Source organism: Ursus arctos, unplaced genomic scaffold (genome assembly GCF_023065955.2).
Source record: "Ursus arctos isolate Adak ecotype North America unplaced genomic scaffold, UrsArc2.0 scaffold_10, whole genome shotgun sequence".
Lineage (NCBI taxonomy): Eukaryota > Metazoa > Chordata > Mammalia > Carnivora > Ursidae > Ursus > Ursus arctos.
In genome coordinates this window covers 58,666,611-58,687,814 of record NW_026622764.1, presented here as the reverse complement: position 1 = coordinate 58,687,814, position 21,204 = coordinate 58,666,611, and the positions used below count along the sequence as shown (strand labels likewise).

The 21,204-nt window shown below is 34.9% G+C and overlaps 1 protein-coding gene across 4 annotated transcripts in view; it reads left to right on the top strand.

Annotated features, from left to right (window-relative positions):
- The window catches only part of INTS6 (integrator complex subunit 6), a 178,770-nt gene that overhangs the window by 103,904 nt on the left and 53,662 nt on the right, over positions 1–21,204 (top strand). For all 4 annotated transcript variants that reach the window (XM_048215535.2, XM_048215534.2, XM_026493208.4 and 1 more), the window contains one exon: positions 6,426–6,515. In XM_048215535.2, the coding sequence (XP_048071492.2) occupies positions 6,426–6,515 (90 nt within the window). The remainder of the gene's footprint in view (positions 1–6,425; positions 6,516–21,204) is intronic.

The following is a 21,204-nucleotide window of genomic DNA, read 5'->3' as shown; positions in this document are numbered from 1 at the left end:
GTCTTTGGATGTGAATTGCATCCTAAGCTACTTTTCTTTTAGAAAGAAGCTTAAAATAAGTGAATATTATCCTTAATATTAATGTTTCTATATTTTCTATTTTCTCTATAGAATCTGAATTTTGACATTATATAGGGAGTGTCAAAATTTCTAAGTGAAAACGAAGTGGTTTGTCATATTTTAGAGGTACATGCATTGTTACCTCTTTGTTAGATATGGTAATAGAGGAAACTAGGGTAGATGACGCCAGCTTCATGTTGTTATTTATGTAGATTTTACAAAAATGTAACTAGGAGACCTAAAGATCTAGTTTAGCAACTTAAGCAACATTACAAAATTTTTAGCAGCAGTCCTAGTTAGTAGTTGTCCAGTGTGTGCATGAGAGCCTTTACTAATATAGTACTTACTTCTCAGGGGAACTCTTTCCTGCTTTTAACATATTTGCTTGTTGTTGCTGTTACTTAACTTGAAAAGGAAGTTTTAGGTTGTAAAAAAAGCACAGGCTGTTTCTGGACGTTTTTGATTCTCTGGCTAGGTGATAGCTTTTAGCCTAGTTGTGTAAGATGTACATCTTAGCATCGCTTTTGTTGATTTCTTTTGGCTGTACCTTTCCTGGAATACGGCAAAATAACTAGACAGGAGTGGCCATGGATTAGCTGAAGATCCCAACACAGGAGAGCTGGAGGGCTAACCGTGGGTGCACATTTTCCCTTCAGTAGACCCTTTAGCCCACGGGAAAAGTAGCTTTGACAGGCAGTTGGCTATCCTTATGAGGTTGTTCCAAGGACTGGTAACATGGTGGCACCAAAAGAATATATGAGCCCATTAGTACTACAGCAGAGGTAGCCACGGAAGGTTTTACCGAATGCTCAGGGATGCCTTGTTTTTGCTTCAAAAGATAATAGTTAAGACCTGTTTAAGGTTAAATTCCTGTACCCTTCACCCCACTACATTTTAAATTAATTGGGTAAAAGTAAGAAAACTGATTCTGAGAACCAGGTTAATTTGTATTTGGGGGAAAATTAGCCTTATATATTTTCAAAACTTTTTGGAAAATTTTCAAATTTTCAAAAACTTTTTTTTTGCAAAAATGAAAAGATTTTAGTCAATGAGATCTACTTTAATTCTTAAAATTTTCTTGAGATTTTACACCGTGATAATATTAAATTATTGAGAGAACTGAACATTTTTGCTTTATGTTATCTTTACCAGAAATTTTACCTGAGATTTTTGGCCAATATTAAAATCAATTTTCTTTTCTTTCTTTTTTTTTATAAATCAGTTTTCTAAATGACAAGATTTCCATTAGTAAATAGCTCTAGAGGTAGAATATTATACCTTGCACTATATATTCTCAAGGGACGTGTTTAGATTTCTTTATGCCAAAGAGCCCCAGCTCTGAGAAAACCCATCTGATTTTAATTCTGCTAATGGCAAAAGTAAACTTTTAGTCCCTCTACTGGTTGCCTTTGTCGTAGCAGAGCTTAATATTATTTTGGGGGAAGATTTTGTAACTAAGATAGAGGCTGTTTATAACTTTATGATTGAGGTGAATTTTGAAGGTTATTCTAATATGTATAGTCATCCCCAAATTGAGTGACTTCATAAACATACTTGCTAAGAATAAAAATGTAAAGTAGTTATTCTTAAATATAAAGATTTGGTAATTACTAAACTATTGGCGTGGCACCAAATAGTTAATGACAGTGTATTGCAATGATTAAATCACAACTTTCAGACCTTTGAAATGTTAAATTTTTTTTTATAAAACATGAAAAAAAAAAAACAGTCTTGTGATACTGGTAGACAACCAGAAATGTGTTTTAATTTGTTGGGTAAAGCTATTGTAAGAGAAATATGCCAATTATTTCTTGTGCTTCTGCCAAGAATGGGGAGGAACAGGGTAAAACAATATAAGAAAACTTTGTTGGAGCAACATCATCTGATTATTTTCTGCAGGTGATTTAGAAATTTATGCTTGAATTATTAATTCTAACATTTATATATAGAGGTAGGGATAATTTGTTCCTGAAGAAGTAAAAAAGTCCTTTTGTATATACGTTCATTAAGTCAATATTCTAATTTTTATCATGTCTAATCCTATTGCTTTTCTTAGTGTGATTCTTTTTTTTTTTTTTCTTAAGTTAACATACTCCTGTTGCTTTTCTTAGTGTGATTCTTCACTAAACTCCTGTCAGAGAGGAAGGGATCTTAGACATGGTAGGGTTAAATAATTACATAGGTAAATGAGGGTGGTCATATTTTTCTTTACTTTTCTCTACCTTTGATCTCTATCTGAATTTTCCAAAATTTAAAGCCATTAAAGAACTTAATGCTGTTTTATCTTGCTTTTGTATATATGTTCTTTGAAAGTTGGCTGAAATTATTTAGTTTTCAAAAGTAGATGTTGATACATATTGCATTTTGTTTCGGTGTGTTTTTGTTTGGGGGGAGGTGTATTGATTTATGTATAGAAAAATTGGTGGGTAAGGAATTGCAAAATAACAGGAAACTAAGGAAAGGGATAGTTCTCCTGTAGTTAATTTTGCTGCAGATAGAATATATTAAATAAAACCAGACCTTTTGTAACACCATTCATTATTGGGTGAATACAGCACAATCCAGGTTGGTGTAGAATTGTATCCAAGAGAATTTAATTGCTACCAACAGGACTTTCAGATGATGATATTTAGAGTTGGAATAAGGTTCTGGCTGTGCCAGTTACCAGCTAGGTGACTTTGGATTATATTATTTAATCTCAGTGAATATGTTACCTTACCAAGTTTTTAGGGTTAAATGAGATAACAAAACTGCTTTATTGTTATTATCAAGTACGTTATTCTCATAATTTCAGGCCTAGCCTCTGTGGAAAGTATTATGTGTATGACTCCAGTAAAGTTTCAACTAAAAGCTTGTTGTCAGGGAAAAAGTAACTTTTATTTTGATGTTCAAATTTAGCTTAAATTTTAATACCTGAGAGACTTGGCTAAATTTTAATTCATTTTAAGTTGATTTTTAGATATTACAGTCTTTAAGAAAGTACATATTAGTTTTCGGATGGACATCATCATAAAGTTTTTTTTTTTTTTTTTGACAGAAGAGAGTGTGTGTGCGGGGAGCAGGGAAAATGGCAGGCAGAGGCAGAGGGAGAGGGAGAAGCAGACTTCCCACTGAGCAGGGAGCCCTATGTGGGGCTCCATCCCAGGACCCTGGGATCCTGACCTGAGCCAAAGGCAGACAGACGCTTAACCTACCAGGCCACCCAGGCGTCCCCGTCCATAAGATTCTTAATACATCACAGGTCATTGTTCTTTAATTATAGATATGACTAATTTTCTGGCCTCCAGAGGATAATTCTCAATGTGCTTACATAGGAATAAGAATTGATGGATGTCGTACTTTCATTCAGAAAATATGGAAGACAATTTGAGTTAGGTTAAAATGTAGAGGTGATACAGAAACACTGTTGAAAGTATTTGGTCCATGTTGTGGTGGCTTTAAAAGATTGACTGATTGGTTTTTGAAAGGCAGCAAGTCATACAAAGCAGTTTTAGCTCAAGGGTGGAAGCAAGGTACAATAATACTGAAGATACGAGCACATCTTGGTCTTTTATCTCCCTTTGCCAGTTTTTGATCTACAGTGGTATTTGTAGAGACCGGAAGAAAGATTTTGTTAAATGTACATTTATTATTTGTGAGATTGGAGATTATGTATCATGCACCTAACACAATGCCTAATGTATGGTAGCCACTCAGTAAATATTTGAATGACAAACATGAATAAATGGACAGTGGATGGCAAGACAGATATAGAAGGCAGGTAGTATGTCCTTGTATCCTAGTAAATTCATGAGCAAATTGTAAGTTAGAGAAGGTATTTATATTGAAGTAAAGATGAGACATGTATATTTCTTTTGAAGCTTGTTAGAGTTTGAGTAATTCTAAATGGTTCCGTGAACTTGGGTAGGTTTGTATTAAACTACAGTTGGTGAATCAGTGAGTATTTAAGTTCCCAGTGCTTAAATATTTTGTGCTCAGTGCCGAGGAAGAAATATAACATGACCCTTGCCTTCAGTTGATTCAAACACATGAAATCATAGCAAACAATACAAGAATGGTGTATTTTTAAAGAACCGTAGTAAAAACACATTAACAATTTACCATCTTAACCATTTTTGAGTGTATTCAGTAGTGTTGAGTATATTCATATTGTTTTGCAAGGTGTTATATTAAATTAAAAATAATTTGAGAAGGAGAGAGGATAATTGCTATAGGCAGTAGTATTCAAAATGTACTCCATGGGGGCGCCTGGGTGGCACAGCGGTTGAGCGTCTGCCTTCGGCTCAGGGCGTGATCCCCGCGTTACGGGATCGAGCCCCACATCAGGCTCCTCCACTATGCGCCTGCTTCTTCCTCTCCCACTCCCCCTGCTTGTGTTCCCTCTCTCACTGGCTGTCTCTGTCGAATAAATAAAATCTTTAAAAACAAAACAAAACAAAACAAAATGTACTCCATGAAACCACTCCAAATCCAACTTTATTTGAAGAAATATTGTGTCTGTATTTTTATTGAGTCTGAAAATTGCCACTATTAGAATTTGATGAGGAAGAACTAATTATTTAAGGGCAGGCTAATCAGGGAAGCCTTCGTGGAAAAAGAAGAGGACTTAAATTGGACCTTGCAGAAGGATTAGAAATTGGATGGGTTATGGGCAGCGAAAAGGAAAGACATTCTATTTGAGGGGAGCCAGTCAAAGCTCAGAGGCAAGAATGAACATTGCCCGTCTTTAGATCCATGAGAAGACCTGCGTAGAAGTCTTCTCTTGGAGGTGAATGGTGTGACAGTATAGTGTAATGTTTCCCAAAATGTGTTCCATTTACCATGAATGTTGTAGAGAAGGAGGGAAGGTAAATTCATGGGTGGTTTTTTTTCCCCTGCAAGTCTTCTGTAACATTTGGATGCTACTATGCATTTGAAATTTAGAGGTTATATCCAACATATTTTAATTTGACCAGAGGACGTTTTCTCCATCTGGAATTGTTATCTCCTGGACACCAGTTTGAAAAATGTATATGCCACCTATGAGTTGTGTAACTTGATCAAGAAGTTTTCAACTACCAAATCTCCCCTCCCACTTTATGAAGATTAGTTGTAATCATAGTGTACGTGAGAAGTGTTTGTAAATGCAATAAACAAAGTATGTGCTGTAATATGCTAGTGATTAAGAGTTATATAAATGTAAGGGAAGTTTATTGAACCATAGAGCGTTACGTGCATATAACCTTTCCACATCCTTGCTATTCCAAATATGGTCTGTGGACATTAGCATCTCCTAGACTGCAATCTTGTGAGAAATGTGGAACCTTAGTCTTCAACCCCGACCTGCAGAATTACAACCTGCATTTTATCAAGATTGCCAAGTGATTCATATGCACATTAAAATTTGTCATATGCTGTTCTACATCATATCAAGTAAAACTTCATTTTGTCCTTTTTTGAACAGTGTTAGTAGCAGAGAGTTTGATACCTTTGATTTCAAACACAAGGTTTACCCTGTTGAACTTCTTTCGTTCGTTCATAATTTTGTCTTAAATGTGCTTAATGAATATGCTTAATATCTTAAATGAGAGCCATTTATATGTAAAGATAAGCTTAAGTTTATCTGATTCCCTCACAAAATGTGTCCACTAGAATTGACCGTAGTACTCAGGGTAACTTGCCTGGAGATTTGAATGGAAGATACTGAAATTATTTGACCCTACATATAGAGCAGTTAGAGTTTTATGACACTATCTTCCATTGCCTTTGCTACTGTTGTTTTTGTACCTTCTTTTGCCAAGCAGTTTAAGTAACCATCCTTTTTAATTTTTCAAGTTGGACTCATTAAATTTTGCTAAGCTCCGAGTAGCCCTAGTGTTCCCATGGGACTGATTTTAGAGCTCTTCCATCCACGTATCCAGTCACTTGGTTAGACACTTTGATTACAAGCATAAATTATATTTCCTTCTAATGTTCATCTACTATTTTGCCTTTCTCTTCTAAGAAGTTTCTTAGAAAAAATATTGTCTGTTTTAATTTTTTATATCTCAATATGTCAAATTATTAGAATTGAACTGTAGGGTCCCTATTAAAAAATTAAGTATTTTTAGTTAGTTACATAAATATAAATGCTCATCATAAAGATTAAAGCAATACAAAAATGTAGAAAGAAGTGAAAAATCTCTCTTTTCCTCTACCTAATTTTCCTTTAAGGTTAACTTCCGTTTAGTGTAAGAAACTTTTTTTAATGTACAAAAAGTATATACTATGCATAAAACTTGACAAGAGAGGTGGATATGTACAGTGGTCTAAAAATTGATTTTTTACTCAGAAAAATTGAGCTGATGTCTAGACCTTAATATGATTAATGTGTTTTTTGACTTTAGGGACGAAACCCTTTTTTCTTGGAGCCAGCAATAATTATTACAATTACTGATGGGAGCAAGCTGACTACTACCAGTGGAGTCCAGGATGAGGTAAGTTATAGTCCTATCAGCATAGATTATGCAGTTGCAGGTGAAAAGTTGTTACTTGTATATGTACTGTAGGATATTAAACACCTTAAGCAGATTTGATTATTTGATGCAGTTGAGAGTCACCTATCTTCTAGGACTTACCTACTTCTCTGTAGCAATGATCTCCAGATTTTTTTTTTTAAGGTTTTATTTATTTATTTGACAGCGAGAGACAGTGAGAGAGGGAACACAAGCAGGGGGGAGTTGGAGAGGGAGAAGCAGGCTCCTTACCGAGCAAGGAGCCTGATGCGGGGCTCGATTCCAGGACGCTGGGATTGTGACCTGAGCCGAAGGCAGATGTTTAAAGACTGAGCCACCCAGGCGCCCCTCCAGATTTTCTTGAATAGGAATCCCTTCTGTGAAAAAAATGTGGGCCTATCCCCAATTTCCAATTGTATTTTTGAGTTTATGTGAGGGTGATAGTGTCAGTTCATATAGTGTATTGTTTAGTGAAAAGGAAATCTTATTTTCAGGTTGAAAAAATGGTCACAGTGCTCTAATAATTCCCATATTTCAGTGGATTGTCACTCTACTGTGGAGACTCCTAGGCTAGACTAGAGCAAAGCCGAGAGAAGGTTAAGACTAGGAAAAGTGATGGTTTTTACACATTTTTATTCAAATCATTATAGTAAATGATATCTAGCTAACCCCACCTATTCTTTGCTAGCATGCATTATGCAGAGTTGGTTGTGTGTGGTGTGATAGGGTGAATATAATAGATTGATTTTAACTCTTTTAACTGTAGTATTTGAACTGCTCTTGAGCCTTATGCAGTTGACCCTTGAACTCTTGGGGGGGGTGCAGTTGCAGTTGAAAACTTGTGTATAGCTTTTGACTATCCCAAAACTTAACTACTCAGTCTGCTGTTGATGGGAAGCTTTACCAATAGCATAAACAGTTGATTAATACATATTTTGTATGTTCTATGCCTTATATACTGTATTCTTATAATAAGTAAGCTAGAGAAAAGTTGTTAGGAAAATAAGGAAAAGAAAATACATTTATAGTACTATACTCGATTTAAAAAAATCTGCATGTAAGTGGACCTGAGTATATTGTGCAGTTCAAACTCAAGTTGTTGAAGGATCAACTGTATTTGTTTTTCAAAATGTTTGTATAGATGGTTGGTTTAGACTCCCCTTTTTACTGTTTGCATTTGCTTTATTATCTTAATTCTTGTATTTACAAAGGGTTTGATTAAGTAGGAAAATTATAGTTTTTAAGTTCAGTGATCTTTAGACTTTCATTTGTGTGATGTGGAATGTCACTTGGACATGGAGTCAGGACATGTGGGTTCTGGTCTTTGTTCACCTCCTTTCTAGCATTGAACTTTGTACCAGTTACCTAACTTCTCCAAATCTCTTTCCTTATCCATGAAATAAAATGGTAATGCTTGCCTTACCTCATAGGGTTGTTGGAAGCCTGGAAAGAAATAATGTGTGTCAAAGTGCTTGCTAGGCTGTAGAAAAATGAGTATAGTGTTGTTTTATCATGAAGCAATGGAGCCAGTAGTGTTGTCATTACCGGATCTTGATTTGTTGGAAGAGAACCAGAATTTTTTGTTTGAGCAGTTGATATTAAAGGCAATTTAGGGTTTAATTCATGGAGATAGAGCTGAAAAATTTAGGTAGATTAAAATTCATAATTAAATAATTATGTTCTATGTAATCGAATTTATAGTCTATATAATTAGTAGCATTGGAATGCTACATAGCTGAACCTAAGGGTTTTCTGGGCTTTCTTGAACTGGGTTGACGTGTATAGCCAATTATGTCCTGCCACTATCAGGAACAGATAGACATTAATTATATATATGAACAAGCAGGAGAAACGTTGCTTAAGTTTAAATTTGAAACTTTGAAGTTGATTTTTCCCACTTTACCTCCCTTTTGAAAAATTTGACAGGAAGATTGAGGTATTGATAAGGTATTATTAATAGAACACATAATAATTAATTTCTTCAACTTTATTTTGTATAAATGAAGTCTTTTGGTGGTTTGTTTTGTTTTATCCTTAATGATCCTGATTTGTAGTTATGATGACTGAAAAAGTATTCTATTTTTTGTTGCGAAATATTCCTACATGTGAGATTATTCATTCAGGGTGCTTTGTCTTGCTGCCTTTGTAGAAATGCCCTTTGGGGTACAATATATTTTGTTCCCATATATCTGGATCTGTTTTGTTTGTAATATTTGTCTTGTAGGAACTCCTTTAACTTTTAAACATATTTTGAAATATCAGTGGATATTGGAATTGTTCACCTTTCTTCCCAGGTTTTTGGGAGGGATACTGCAGAAGTGGGACTGTGTGCTTACAGTAACCTATAACTACCTTGCAAGTAAGATTGGGATTTTCTTGGGGAAAGCATCGTAATCTTTTAGTTCTCTTTTGTCTTCTATGATAGTTAGCAAATATTAAGAACAGTGCTTATATTAAAAAATACTGATTATAGATATTACTGTATTGAGTCCGGTAGTCATCAAGATGAAAATTAGTATTTTCTGAGGTGGAAGATTCATTTGTTTTAAGGTAAAGGTTTATTATGGTAATATAGTTGGAAGGTCTGTGAGTTGTTTGGTTTTCAGGGTTAAGAATGTCTTTGATCCTTTGCATATTTCGTTTTTAATGTCCCAACAGGACTTCTCTTGTGGGGCAGAGAGAATGTACCCCATATGTGCATATAGCTGAAGCTTACTTTTTGCCAAAATACTGGGAAATGTTGGTCTATTGTAGCCCAAATAATTAAATTATGTGATTCATTTTAAGGAGCCTTTCAGATCATAAAAAGCGTAAAGATGCCTTTTGTTGTGCTCTTGTATGTATGTATGTGTGTATGTGTGTATGTGTGTATGTGTGTATGCACATGCATGCTGCGTATGATCTATGTTGTCATAATTTCTAGGGAATAACAAACAGTTTTGCATTTTGTCTCTCTCTTCAGATTTCTTAACCTTTGCCTTTGGCAAAACTTGATTCTTTTTTAGATTTATTGAATGAATGAATGTATCAGTGATTTCCACATTAGATTTGTATGTGTATAATTTTTTATTGGCCCTGGCTGCTATTGATGTGACCTGTTACTAATATTTATGGAACTGTGCATCCTACCTAAATGATATCCTTTGCTTAAGAGTTATACTATCTCACATGGGGTATTATATCTGATCTGTTGGTGCTGTTTCTTTAAAATCATCCTTATGGTGCATAAGGCAACATAGAACTCACATAGTCTTAACTTTTTATTTTACAAATGAGGATATTGAGAACCCGGGGAGGAAAGTGATTTGCTCAAGGTTACAGCATTTTTTATTTACAAAATCTGGATTAGAATTGATGTAAATTCCAAAGACATCCCAGCACCTCCAGACCAGTGCTTTTTTCCAGTTGTATCTCATGCCTCTCTATATTTGATTCTGTTTTTTTGTTGTCTTAAAATTTATCTTCTATTTACCTGATTTCCTGTTTGTCTACTTCAACTTTCTATACAATTGTAATGTAGGTATTATGTTCTTGTTCACTCAGTGTTCATTGACTGACTGTTATGACCAGGGCATTCATTTCTAGTCAGTGAGGATAACAAAGATGAATAGGGTAGATTTCTGGTTCTTAAGTTCACAGTCTTAACAGGGAGATTGCCTATTAAATGGTTTTATAAATGATAAAATAGAGATATATACTAAGTGTATGGGAGCACTGAAGAGGGAGGGGAGGGTTAATATTACCTGTTGTGTGTATGTGTCAAATCCACTGTAATGTGAATTTTTATGGTCATTTTAATTTTGATTAAATTCAAGGACTTGTGGATGATTTAGTATTAGGATGTGGCTTTTAGCCTGTATCTGTGAAATTTATAAAGAAGCCTGGTATAAAATTGTTTTGAGCCTAGAAAATAGTTCATGGAAAAACTTGGTGCCATATTGTCTTTTGACCTGGCTAAGTTTGTTCAGGACAAAATGACCCAATTTCTTATAACTTATTTGTCAAAATAAGATAGGAATACCATTTCCTCTGACAGCTCATCACTTAGCAGTGTGTTAGGAGGTAGGAGAGTAACAGCTTTGTATTGTAGGTGAAAATCTTGAGCTGTATATCACCTTTTTTCCTTTATTTCATGACTTTAATTATCGTTTTTGGCTTCATTTAATGAAAGTTCAGGCGATTATCTGAGGTGTCATGAGTTTGTTTCTAGTGTTGTATTTTTGGATAACTCTCTAGGACTTTTGGTGACTGCTGTGTTGGAAGAGTATGTGTGTATTTTTTGCCTCTTTTTTTCTTTTTAAATGTAGCTATTCGATAAATCTGGTTGTTTGCAATATTTTCATGTTTGAGGGGTGAGTTAGATGGAACTTTGAATTCTGATACACAAGAAAATTATATTGCTTACCCTTATGGTAGTAGTCCTTGCTGTTGATAAGCACACTATGGCCAATTACTCACAGTACCATTCATCATGTTATCATACTGATGTATCAGATGGTTTGGTAGAATTACAAAATTGTAATTAGAGTTATTGAAAAAATTTTTTTCTGGTTTTAATTTTCTGCAAAGGTCCTATCTAGCACTGTTTTGCAATGGAAAACTATTCTTACTATGATTCCAGGAACACATGGCTAACTATATTGCTCAACAAAGTAGCCAGAAGATACCCTGCCAGTACCTTCTTGGCGATGAATGACATTCCAGGATAGTGTAGCAGTTATTTTTCTCTTCCTTGAAAGCGCTAATAGTAGTATTATCTTTCAAATATTGAGATTTCTATATGCTGAAGAATGTTTCTGCATCTCTTTATCAGTGTAATGATTGCCCTGGAGGCTAACATTTCAGAGAAGATATTTGCAATAAAAAATAAAATGTTGGCTTTTGACATTAAAAGTTTTGCCTTATTGTGAGCTTTCCCAGCCTTTTAAGACACATTAGGACAACTACTTTATAATTTCTTGGCAAATGCTCAGAAAGGGCATGTGTTTGTAGGAAGAAAATGTCTGAGTAATCTCAGCTATGTGTTCAAGTGGCTACAGATTAGGGTCTTATTTTTCAACTTGTCAGTTCTCAAAAGTTGATGCAGAATTCACATCAGTCTTTGAGATGTGGATTGGTATTAGCGATTTTTCTGGATCATTCTTTGCAACGTAAATGGTTTTACCTTTTATAAGAATAATCTGTAGGGCCTATAATTGTAGTTTATGTTTAACTCTTTGCAATCTGTATGATCAAGGCAATGCAGATTTTTTTGAGTTCTGTTTCTAGTACCTGAAATAATTCAGAACCTCACCTCTTCCTCCATAAAATGTTTTTGTTTTAGTAAAGTCATTAAAAATATGTGTCAGAAGCTGTCAAAACTATTTTAATTAATGTCACTTGAGACTTTTAAATACATATTTAAAACAGTTGTTTTTTTCCCCAGTACACTTGGAATTTTGGAGCAACTTTTTCTTTTTTTCTTTTTTAAAAAGACCTCTAAGGAATTTTGAGGAATGTCATCGTAGTATGGTAGAATGTATCAAACAGATCTGTGTGTAAATGCATTTTTGAGTTGTCATGTTTATCCCTTAGCAGTGTTGCCTTTTTATGTTGATATTACCAGGCACTCAGTAGCAATGTCAAAATTAGCTCCTGTTTTAATTTGTGGTTAAAATGTTGTTTTTTTTTTTTTAAAGATTTTATTTATTTATTCGACAGAGATAGAGACAGCCAGCGAAGAGAGGGTACACAAGCAGGGGGAGTGGGAGAGGAAGAAGCAGGCTCATAGCAGAAGAGCCTGACGTGGGGCTCGATCCCCTAACACCGGGATCACGCCCTGAGCCTAAGGCAGACGTTTAACCGCTGTGCCACCCAGGCCCCCCTGTGGTTAAAATGTTCTGTACATATGTACAACACTACTCTATATGTTAGTTTCTGTCAATTCAACTTTTCAAAACATTTAATAAGAATTTGTTGGTTGCAGATCATTTGCGTTTTCTTTTTTATACCCATTCTTGGGGCCCTGTTCTCTCAACACCTGGATTTATTATTCCTGGTGTGCTGTAGAAATGTATATATCTGCAATTATTAGTATATTGAAAATATGTAAGTTACAATAAAGAAGTTGATGAAATGTTTCAATTTAATAACCTGTAGTGAATTTCAGCAACACAGTTGCAATACTCTTATTGAATATATCTTTTTTCAAGGTCATGTGGAAAGAAAAACTCTTTAAGGATTGCCTCTAGCCAAGCACTGCAGTAGAATAATTTTTAAAAAATACTGGCTGACCACTCTTTAATGAAGCTGTGTGGCTACAATAACTAATCTATTATCTAGAATTCTGTGATAAGATATATCGAAGTAGTTTTTATTCAGAGGCTGAAGCAATTTCACCCTTCCTTTATTAGCCTGTCAGAACCAATAAGCAATCAGAGACACTATACATGTAAGGAAAATTTTATTTAGAGATGTTTCTATTACTCTTCTGATTGTAGCTCTTCCGTATATAGACTGCTATGATGTTTAGAACATTAGTTTTCAAATGGCTGCATCAAAATCACCTTGGGTGTTTTATAAAATATATATGGCTCAGTTTTAATTCTGGAATTCTGTTCTAATTCTGGGATTCAGTTGATCTGGACAGGGACCTGGGAATCTGTGTTTTTGAAAATGTCCCAGTTGATTCTGATAACACAGATTGAAAACCATAGTTTTAGAACACAATGTAACTGTAAAAATATATGTTTTTAAACTATAAAATATACATTTGAAAATGTACAACTGTAGCAAAACAACCATTTTGACTTTCAATGCCAGCAAAATATTTTGTGTAAGATAAAACAACCTTTTGAAATTGTCAAACTTGGGAATGGGTTTCCAAGGAATATGCAGTAGGTCTTCTGTGACTATTGTGTTTGATGTGGCTTAGAATTGATTATTGGATAGCCCTGAAATACTAACTTCTGTGACAACCACAGTCAGTCTGTATTTACTGTTTGTATGGTATGCTGAATTGAGGAGGACTCTTTGGCTCTGAGTATAAGATGAGGTAGAGGAGGAGAGGGTAAGAAAAGGGGAGTAATTTATATTATTTGTCATGTGCTTGTTATCCTTGGCTTAAGGAGTTTTTATCCAAAAGACAGCATAGTATTCTATTATCCTTATTATGCCTTTTTTTTTTTTTTTTTTTGAAAGAGAGGGAGAGAGGGATTGAGAGAGAGTGGGTGGTGGGAGTGGGTGGAGAGAGGGAGAGAGAAACGTGCCCAGCGCAGAGCCCAACACGGGGCTGGATCTCAAAACCCTGAGATCATGACCTGAGGCAAAATCAGGAGTCGGATGCTTAACTGACTGGGCCACCCAGGCACCCCCTTATTGTGCTTAATTCCTAGTTTGGATGTCCATAAGTAGTAGTATTTAAAAAAAAATTTAATATATATTTACACACCAACACACACACACACAAACACAATATACTTGACCCAGATGAGGGCAATTTATAAAGAATTGGTGATAGTTACACTTAATTTTTGCTTTCTAGAGAGTTCCTGCTGAAATACCCTTCTATAATGAATTGTTTTGATTTTGAATTCTTAAAGTATATTTTAGATTAATTCACCAATTTTTTTTTTTTTTTTTTTTTTTGGTGAAGCATAGTAACTTTGGTTGTGTACAAGAATAATGGCACACCATACATTTATATTTAGTACTACTATGTTTTAGGTACTGGGGACACCAAAGATGAAATTAAGCAAGGCCCTTGCCCCTAGAAAATGTATTTGAAGATAGGCAAGTAAGTAAGTATTTGTATACACGAGATAAATCTCATGGCAGAAATAAATAGAAGCTTTTGAGAGAGCATAACCAGGGGAGATAAGTTTTGAGAGATGAATAAGAAATTGAGCCATGACATTGTAGGAGAAGGGAATAGTGTACAAAGGTAGGAAGTCATAAAAGCAGTGTATGGGGAGACTATAAATTATATGAGTGGAGTATGGAAAGCGTAGGCGGGGGGCGGGGGGTGATTGCTTGAAATGTAGGTAGAGGCCAAAGATAACCACCCAAAGGAGAGTGGTCATCATTCTGTTAACATTTGCAGAGGAGGGATTGGAGGTGCTTGGTAATCAGGCAAGTCACATGATCAGATTTGCATTAGTAAGCTTACTGTGCAAGCAAGGGTGGAAAAAAAAATAGGTTGAAGGATGGTAAACTGAGAAGAATTCACAAACTACATGGAATAATCCAGGAAAAACATGGGATGTCTAAGACTAAGCTGGTGCTGAGCAGAAAGGCAGAAATGTGAGAGATTTGATAGGTATGCTAACGAAGCAGTCTTCAGAGATGGTAAGGTGGGAGAAAAAAAAAAGCCGTGTTCGACAGGGGTTCTGAACCAAGGTCTAGGCTTGAGCTTCAGAGGAAGTTCTGTGAATTCCCTGAAAACTGAATCTAGACATTGCCCATTTGTGCAATTATGCACATTCTTCTGGGGGATGGAGGTTTGTAGCTTTAGTCATATTCTCAAACGAGTAAAAAAAAAGAGAAAGATAGTTTAGTCGTATTTCAAAGTTTCCAACTTGAGATCTATGTAGATGTTGGTAGTTTTAACTGAAATGGGGATATTGGGTACATAGTAGAAAGAAATATAAAATAATTCTTTGATAAAGTATCATTTTTAGGGTACTGGTGTTTTAAAGGAATTATGAGCCAACTTTTAAAACAATAGCTCAAAGACTTTTTCTTGCATTTAACATTATGTCCTAGGAAAAGTATTTTGTACTTAAAAATAGAAATAAGCAGAATTTTATCTCTGGATGTTGGTAGAGTTTTTATTTTGAAGCAGATTAAATAAATAAGCCTTAAGTCATCATATTATTTATTAGGTCTTCAAGTTTTTAAATTTAAGGCCATAGTGATGTGAACATTTAAAATTGTTCATTTCAAGTAAACATGAACATTGAAATTCAGAATGCTAGAACAAGAGCATTGTGTGTGGGGGGACAGTCTGTACTAGTGTCAGGTCAGTTAAGGAGGACGCAAGCCCAGTTTCTTTTCTGTTCATTAGTAGGTAATTTAAGAATAGTTGTAGATCTGCTTTAACTGTATTAGCAGTTTTCTGCCAGTTAAACTCTGTTTAGTCAGCCTGTTATATTTTAATGCCTCTCTAAGTCAGATTATAATTTGAGAGCATGAAAAGTTGAGTACTTGGTCTCCTGGTGAGGCATGTTCACATATGACATAGGCTGCTAGTCTTTTATAAATACCTTCATTATACTTATTTAGCTGTATTCCATAAATAGTTTTTTTTTTTAATAAACTTCCATTTTCAATTGTTCTCTTCAGATGTAATAAAATAGATTTAAATTTTTTAGATTTGTGTAATAGGAATACACTTTGTGCAGTGACTGGAACTATGATCTTTACATCAAGGCGAGGCTACATTTTGATCTAGACAAGGCTGTTTTCGTGTATTTTTCCCCACGCTCTGTCTTTTCAGATTGAATTACTGATTTTTCCCCCTTTGTTTTGTTTGTTGTGGTTTTGATGTTTTTTTTCCTTTCAGCTAAAGGAGCAGCCCAGTGGTTTTCAAGAAGTGCCAAAGTGCACTGACTGTCTCATGATGACTGGTGCCTCAGGGAGGGTCATGATTCCTGGATACAGGATCGACCTGATCCTGGATGTCACTTCAAGCAGTCAGATCGTGGGGAAAAGCCTTGTCTAATGGCTAGCCTTCCTCAAAAGTCTGATGCTAGTCATCTCGGAAGGCCTCAGAGAAAGCCTTAAAGGTGAGCAGAGTAGAGTGTAGTTCTCTCTGGGGGCTGTGACTATTTGTTGGAGAATATGATTCAACATAGAATGATAACTCTAACCTGATAAATCCAGGTTCAATTGGTAAATTAGTTTATAGATTTGTTGATGATGATGATCAGACCCCAACTTTTGAGTTATTAGAAACTAATAACCTCTTAACCTTAAGCTCTGTAAGGGGAGGAATTTGGTATTTCCTGGGCCCTTCAGAACTGTAGATTAGGATCTGTTGTCTTAAAGGGAAATAGCCTACTTTCATAGCCAAGGAACATTTTGGTTACAGAATTGCATTATAAATACAGATGGGTTAAAAAAAAAATTAGTGAGGTTTTCTCTTAGTTTATATATTTATCATGTATTGATTGTTTATCAGGCAATTGGGCTTCAGGATTCTGAAGGACAGATTTGCATTTGATTTGTCTGTTAAAATAATTTTTTTAAAAGATACAACCACCTTTGAAGCAGTTTATTTATATAGCTCATATTTTATTGCATTCAACTTGAAGAATATTAGCACTGTTGCATTATTTGAATAACATTTTTAGCTCAGTAAAAAGACTTTTTAGAGATGTTTTGAGCATTTTGTTTTGGAAAAAAGCTTAATTCTAGCCTTCTTTCTCTGTGCTTTGAAGCACTTTACAGAACCCAGTTGTTCACATAATAACCTTGGTTGCCAAATTCTCAAGTAAATTCTAAAATTTGTCCTAAGACTTAATAGGTTTTGTTTTTGTTTTTTTTGTTGAGTCTCCTGTATTAGAAAAAAAATGTAATATGGGCATGCACTATCCCCAATTTTTGTTCATTTTTCTGTTTAGATATTATATATGTATACTTACATACACACACATATACCTGTATATTAATATTAGAACACATGTACAAAAATAAAATTTTAAAAGATGAGATGAAAAAACTTAAACAAAGGAAGTTCTGATAACTTTCTTCCGTCACATCATGACGTATACTAGGGGTTTGCAGACTTAAAGGGCCAGGTAGTAAATATTGTAGGCTTTTCAGCTCACCTGGTCAGTTAGAGCTACTCCGTTCCACTGCTGTAGGGCAGAAGCAGCCATGGACAATGTTAAATGGATGAGTGTGGCTGTCGTCAATAAAATTTTATTTACCAGAACAAGCCAAGGGCTGGATTTGGCTGCTGGGCCCATAGTTTGCTGACCCCTGAAGTACACCCTATTTTATAGACCAGTGCCCTAGACCTTGAATTGTATTAGACTACTTTCAGGTCCTTCTTGCCATGAGTTTTAGAGTGCAGTTGATCTTCCTTAATGAAGTGAGCAGAAGAACGCTAGTGGTCAGAATGTATTCAGTGTAATTGAACAAATACTTCTTGAACACCAGGAATGTTCAGACAGAAGGTTGGGTGCTGGAAGCATGAGTTGGGTAAGATAGAGTTAAAAAGTTATGGTGTGGTATAAGAAGTAAAATGATCACAGCAGAAGCTGCTGAGAAAGTAAGACTGGTGCTAAGAAATGTCTCAAGTTGGACTCCGAAAGATTAATTCAGGCTGGGAAGTAGATGAGTGCAAAGGCATAAAAGTGATAGAAGAGAGGGGGGGGGATCCATATGCACCTCAGTACAGATAGTTGGCTGAGTGTTCAGTAAAGGAGGAGGAGATGAGACTGGACGGATGGCATGGCCCCTTGTGTATGCCCTGCCGGGACATAGACAGGATGTAGACTGTCTTAGAGGTTGATGGTAGTAACCATTGAAGAGATTTCAGTATAGGAGAAGGTAATCAGATTTGGATTTTAGAAAGACAGTAGCGACAGTAGGGAAATATACAAGAAGTAGGTAATTTTGGCAACTTTTTTTTTTTAACCTCGTGAAAGAGGATAAAATTGTTTGTGGGTCATTTAATACCAGATATAAAAATAAAGAAACTTGGAATACTATTTAGCAAGAAAAGGAAATGGACTACTGACATGCTATAACATGAATGAACCTCCAAAACATTATGCTAGATGCAAAAGACCATGTATTTTATGATTCCATTTTTATGGATCATCCGTAAAGTAGATTGGTGGTTGCCTGGGGTGGACTGGGCACTGACTGTAAATGGGCACAAGGGATCTTTCTGAGGTTTGGAAATGTTCTAAGACTGAATGGTGGTGATGGTTGTACAACTCTGTAAATTTATTAAAAATAATTAAATTGGGCACTTTTAAAATGGGTGAATTTTATGGTAGGTAATTATTTTTCAATACAGTTATTAAAAAATTAGACCTCACTATTGAAATTTATTGGAGTAAAACTTTGTGAAAGAAATTATTTTCCTATTGTTGACTGCTGAGTAATTTAGTTGCTCTTTTCTCTGAACAGATTTTGCTACTACAACCAAAAAACGTTTTTGTTTTTATTTTTTAATTTAAAGGATATAAAGGATATACATTGTAACTAAGAAACTGTAAGAATTACCAACTAAATAAATCAGATTATTACTAAATTTTATAGAATTTGCTTTGAGCTAAATAATTTCTTAATTTTCCTTTCCTTATTCAATGTCATGAGGCGAACCGTCTTAAATGCTTGTATTGGATAATCATATTAAAAAACTAGAAATAGCCTAAGGGACATGTACTTGATTTTTTTTTCCCCAAGGAAATAATTGCTAAAGAAAGAACCTGAAGTATAATAATTTTAATTTATCAGTTGGTTTTCCACAATCTTAATAGTTATTGAGAATGAATGAAAAGAATACAAAGCAATTGGAAAATGGTTAATTACAGTAATTTATTGAGGGCTTACTATATGCTAGGCACTATTTCTTAGAAGCAGATTCTTACTGTGTTACTTTCTTTTATTCTTGGCTGCCAAAATAATTTATGAGGTTGAATGTAGTCATTAAGAAGATAAATAATAAATAAGACTTAATTTTGTTACTTTTTATTGTTTCAAGGTAATTTCACATCTCACTTAATTCCCAATTCTGTTAGAGTGAGGGAAATGAGTCTTAGTATAGCTGATTCTCAATTGAGAGGCATGGCTGGAACTAGTCTGTTGGTTTTTTTCTTTTTACTCCAAGTTTATTGCTTCTCACACTCTAGTGTGGGATTTAAAAACAAAACAAAAAACTGTACTGTACTGCGTAAGGATAGACATCTGGATCAATGGATAAATTGAGAGTTCAGAAATAAACCCATACATTTATGGTCACTTGATTTTCAACAAGGGAGCCAAGAATTTAATGGGGAAGGAATGTTTTCAACAAGTGGTACTGGACAACTAAATATCCTTATGCAGGAGAGTGAAGTTGGACTCTTACCTGACCATGTACAGAAATGAGATAAAAATGGGCAATGTAAATGTGAGAGCTGAAACTCTTGGAAGAAAACATACAGACTAAATCCTCATGGCTTTGGATTAGGCGGTGGTTTCTTAGATTTGACAGTAGAAACACATCCAAAGAAAAATTAGAAAAATTTTACTTCATCAAAATTAAAAACATTTGCGATTGGAAGGATACTATCAAGAAAAGACTTAACAGAATAGGAGAAAATATTTGTAAATCCTATATCTCAGAAGGGCCTAGTATCCAGAATATAAAAAGAACTGTTAAAACACAAAAATGAAAAAGACAACCCAATTAAAATATAGGCAATGGGTTTGAAATGATAATTCTTTAAAGACATGCAAATGCCCTGTAAGCACATGAAAAGATGTTTACCATCATGAGTCAATAGGGAAATGCAAATCAAAACCACAATGGGATACCACTTCATATCTACTCTAGTGGTTTTAATAAAAAAAGATGGATAATAACAAATGTTGGTAGGAATGTAGAGAAACTAGAACCCTCATACATTACTGGTGGGAATGTAAGGTGATGCAGCTACTATGGAAATAGTCTGGCGGTTCTTCAAGAAGTTGAACACAGAGTTGTTATGCAGTGACACCCAAATTCCACTTCTCTGTATGTACCCAACAGAAATGATAATATATCTACATAAAATGTCTTACCAGCATTATTTATAATAACTAAAAAGTAGAAGCTGATGAATGGATGAACAAAATGTGGTATATCACACAATGGAATGTTATTTAGCCTTAAAAGGGAATGAAGTTCTGACACACACTATAACATGGCTGAAGCTTGAAAAACATGCGAAGTGTAATAAGCCAGATACAAAGGGCTAGTCACTGCATGATTCCATTCATATGAAATCCTCAAAACAGGTAAATCCATGGAAACAGAAACATACAGTGGTTGCTAGGGGTTGAGGATTAGAGTTGATGCTAATGCGAATGGGGTTTCTCTTTTGGGTGATGGAAATGTTCTGAAATTAGTGATGATGGTTGTGTAACTCTGCTTGCCTGGTTCAGCCATTCCAAAAAAATGAAAAAATGGAAAAACTCATATCTTTACCCTCACATACCCTATTTCTCTCTCTAGTGACTTTCTTAAGTTTCCTTATTCCTTTCATAGCAAATTTAGAAATTATTTCTGATTCTCCTTGACTTCCCTACCTCCTTTTTTATTCCTTAATTTATTACAGTCTAGCTGCTGATTGTGCCATTCTTAATAAGGTCACTAATGACTTAATCATCTTCCAGATTCAGTCATTGGTTTTTTAATTTTTCTCTTTCGTGAGATTTTGCCGACATTATTGAACAAACACTCTTTCTTAAAAGGAGCTTCCTGGTTTACACTCTCCTTGCTTTCATTTGGCTTTTGGTTCCATTTAATCCTTGATCTTGCTTTAGGACTGTCCCCAACTTAACCTTGTTACTGGTTTATCTTAGTTTTTTGTTTTTTTTTTTTGCCTTTATATTTGCCATTCTCCTTTTAGGCAATTTCATTTACCTCCACAGTGTCATCCATCAGCGTATATAGATTTCCAAAATTTGTTTTGTTAGCCATTATCTTTTA